At 31.4% G+C, this 3,523-nt stretch overlaps 1 protein-coding gene across 1 annotated transcript in view; it reads right to left on the bottom strand.

The window, feature by feature from the left end:
- LOC137637580 (uncharacterized) overlaps positions 1-3,523 on the bottom strand; it is a 9,079-nt gene extending 5,556 nt beyond the window's left edge. The window contains exon 1 of the mRNA XM_068369729.1: positions 2,534-3,523. Within this exon, the coding sequence (XP_068225830.1) occupies positions 2,534-3,523 (990 nt within the window). The remainder of the gene's footprint in view (positions 1-2,533) is intronic.

Raw genomic sequence — 3,523 nt, 5'->3', positions numbered from 1 at the left:
ACTTCCTTTACATCTCTTTCTTTTATTCATATTAAATATATCAAGTTAAGTAAAAACAATTTCAAGGAATCAAAATAACATCAGTGATGAATCAATGGATGGATCGACTTATAAAAGTAATTGGGAGAGAGAGAGAGAGAGAGAGAGAGAGAGAGAGAGAGAGAGAGAGAGAGAGAGAGAGAGAGAGACTGTACCATAATCAAAATAAACTTCACAGGAAATGAAGCCTTGGGCACTTCAAGGAGAGGAGAGATTTCTATTAGGTATGCACAAAGTGATCCTACATCTGGCAATATGCAAAGACGAGAGAGTTGCCAGGTCGTAATATTTTTACTGACTGTTTCCATAATCATTGCTCTATCTCTTCGTTATATTTTCATTTTGTTTTCTATATTGGTACTAAAATAATTCGAAGAATAAATTAATCAATGATTATTAATTATGACGACATGTAGCTTTTTTAGTGTTGAACAAGTAAATAGATAGTGTAGGGAGAGATGGCAAAAGGGGTGGGCGGAGCTAAAGAAAGGAACTAGCCTTGCAATAAGGCAGTGGCTAGGTGCTCTTCTTTGGAACTGGGTGTACCAGTAACTCATGTATCCAACAGTATATTTTATTACCTTAGAAAAAAATAAATAATTCGCAGGAAATGTTGAAATACTTAAAAAAAAAAAAATTCATACTCACATGCTTTTATGTTAAGTTATTATTTGGATGTAAGCATCGCTATTAGTAGCAGGAGTCTGTGTCTCCCATAATGTGGAAAATCTTTTAAAAAAAGTCTCTTACTTCATTTATAGCGAATAAATCCACAATGAAACTTGTAATGCATTTTGCAATAAAGAAGAATGGCGTTGCAAAAGTTGTTTTATCTTTACTGGTTTCCAGTTGATTCAGCAAGAGAGTCTGAAAGTTTATGTATAAAAGATGATAACAAGTTTGCAATGAGAGAGAGAGAGAGAGAGAGAGAGAGAGAGAGAGAGAGAGAGAGAGAGAGAGAGAGAGGCATCAAGTTAACTTTTTTATGTAAGCAAGAATGTGAGAGAGAGGTAACCTTTTCTGTACGCTGGAATGACAGAGAGAGAGAGAGTGTCAAGTTAACTTTTTTGTAAGCTGGAATGAGAGAGAGAGAGAGAGAGAGAGAGAGAGAGAGAGAGAGAGAGAGAGAGAGAGAGAGAGAGAAAATCGTAGCCTGTGGAAGCAAATTTCACAATCGTACCTGAAATTGAGAAAATAACAAGTGCCACAAAGCCTGTGGACACTTAAGGTTGTTATGTAAGTGCATAACGCGGCTGTAAGTCATCGTACATCATGCAGAGGGTGGTAGACGTGAGTTGCCAATTATGTCTTTTTACTTAGTTTTTTTTTCAAGTTTTCGAGCTTAAAGATATTTAGTCATGTTTCGATATTGCTCATTTGACTTCCGGGTGTTTGTACAGAATATATATATATATATATATATATATATATATATATATATATATATATATATATATATATATATATATATATAGACACACGTATTTATATATATGAATATATATACATATATATATACATATATATATGTATATATATATATATATATATATATATATATATATATACACATGTATTTATATATATATATATATATATATATATATATATATATATATATATATATATATATGTGTGTGTGTGTGTGTGTGTATAAATATCTATATACATATTTACACACACACACACACACACACATATATATATATATATATATATATATATATATATATATACATGTATAGTACATGCACATATATAAATATATATACACACCTATAGTATATATATATATATATATATATATATATATTTATATTTATATATATATATATATATATATATATATATATATATATATATATATATACACATGCACACACACATATATATACATATATATATATATATGCACTGTATATATATACATATATATACATATATATATATATATATATATATATATATGTACTGTATATATATATATATATATATATATATATATATATATAGATATATATATATATATATATATATATGTGTACATATATATATATATATATATATATATATATATATATATATATATATATATATATATATATATGCATATACTGTATATGTAAACCAGGTACCAATTGCTAATTTAGTCGTATATCTAGCATGTTTTTGTAGGTGATATCACCCTTATCACCGATAAACATCAGAAATGAAAGGTTAGGAGAGAGAGAGAGAGAGAGAGAGAGAGAGAGAGAGAGAGAGAGAGAGAGAGAGAGAGAGAGAGAGAGAGCATATATTTACCCCTTATTCCATTTGGAATCTCACACAAATCTGGAAAAAAAAATAGCCTTCTATCAGCTGCTATCCACATCAGTGTATTTACAACCAATTGAATTATTCACTAAGCATAAATATTGCATCGTGACTTTTTTCCAAAAATTCTACTTCAAAACCTGATTAAAAAAAAATATAGTGATTGGCTAATAGACCCTACATTGACTACAAGCCACTTCAATCTATTATCGAGCCCGTACATAATTTCTGCAAGCCAATTCAATCTATTATCAAGCACGTATATAATTTCTTCAAGCCACTTCAATCTATTATCGAGCACGTACACAATTTCTGCAAGCCACTTCAATCTATCCTCGACCACATTATCGAGCACGTACATAATTTCTGCAAGCCACTTCAATCTATTATCGAGCACGTACATAATTTCTGCAAGCCACTTCAGTCTATTATCGAGTACGCACATAATTTCTGCAAGCCACTTCAATCTATTATCGAGCACGTACCTAATTTCTGCAAGCCACTTCAATCTATTATCGACCACATTATCGAGCACGTACATAATTTCTGCAAGCCACTTCAATCTATTATCGAGCACGTACATAATTTCTGCAAGCCACTTCAATCTATTATCGAGCCCGTACATAATTTCTGCAAGCCAACTCAATCTATTATCGAGCACGTACATAATTTCTGTAAGCCACTTCAATCTATTATCGAGCACGTACATAATTTCTGCAAGCCACTTCAATCTATTATTGAGCACGTACATAATTTCTGCAAGCCACTTCAATCTATTATCGAGAACGTACACAATTTCTGCAAGCCACTTCAATCTATTATCGAGCACGTACACAATTTTTGCAAGCCACTTCAATCTATTATCGAGCACGTACATAATTTCTGTAAGCCACTTCGATCTATTATCGACCACGTACATAATTTCTGCAAGCCACTTCGATCTATTATCGAACACGTACATAATTTCTGCAAGCCACTTCAATCTATTATCGAGCACGTACAAAATTTCTGCAAGCCACTTCGATCTATTATCGAACACGTACATAATTTCTGCAAGCCACTTCAGTCTATTATCGAGCACGTACATAATTTCTGCAAGCCACTTCAATCTATTATCGAGCACGTACATAATTTCTGCAAGCCACTTCAGTCTATTATCGAGCACGCACAT

This window comes from Palaemon carinicauda, unplaced genomic scaffold, assembly GCF_036898095.1.
Source record: "Palaemon carinicauda isolate YSFRI2023 unplaced genomic scaffold, ASM3689809v2 scaffold86, whole genome shotgun sequence".
Lineage (NCBI taxonomy): Eukaryota > Metazoa > Arthropoda > Malacostraca > Decapoda > Palaemonidae > Palaemon > Palaemon carinicauda.
The sequence above is the reverse complement of the archived record's forward strand: the minus strand, read 5'-3'. Positions and strand labels throughout refer to the sequence as shown.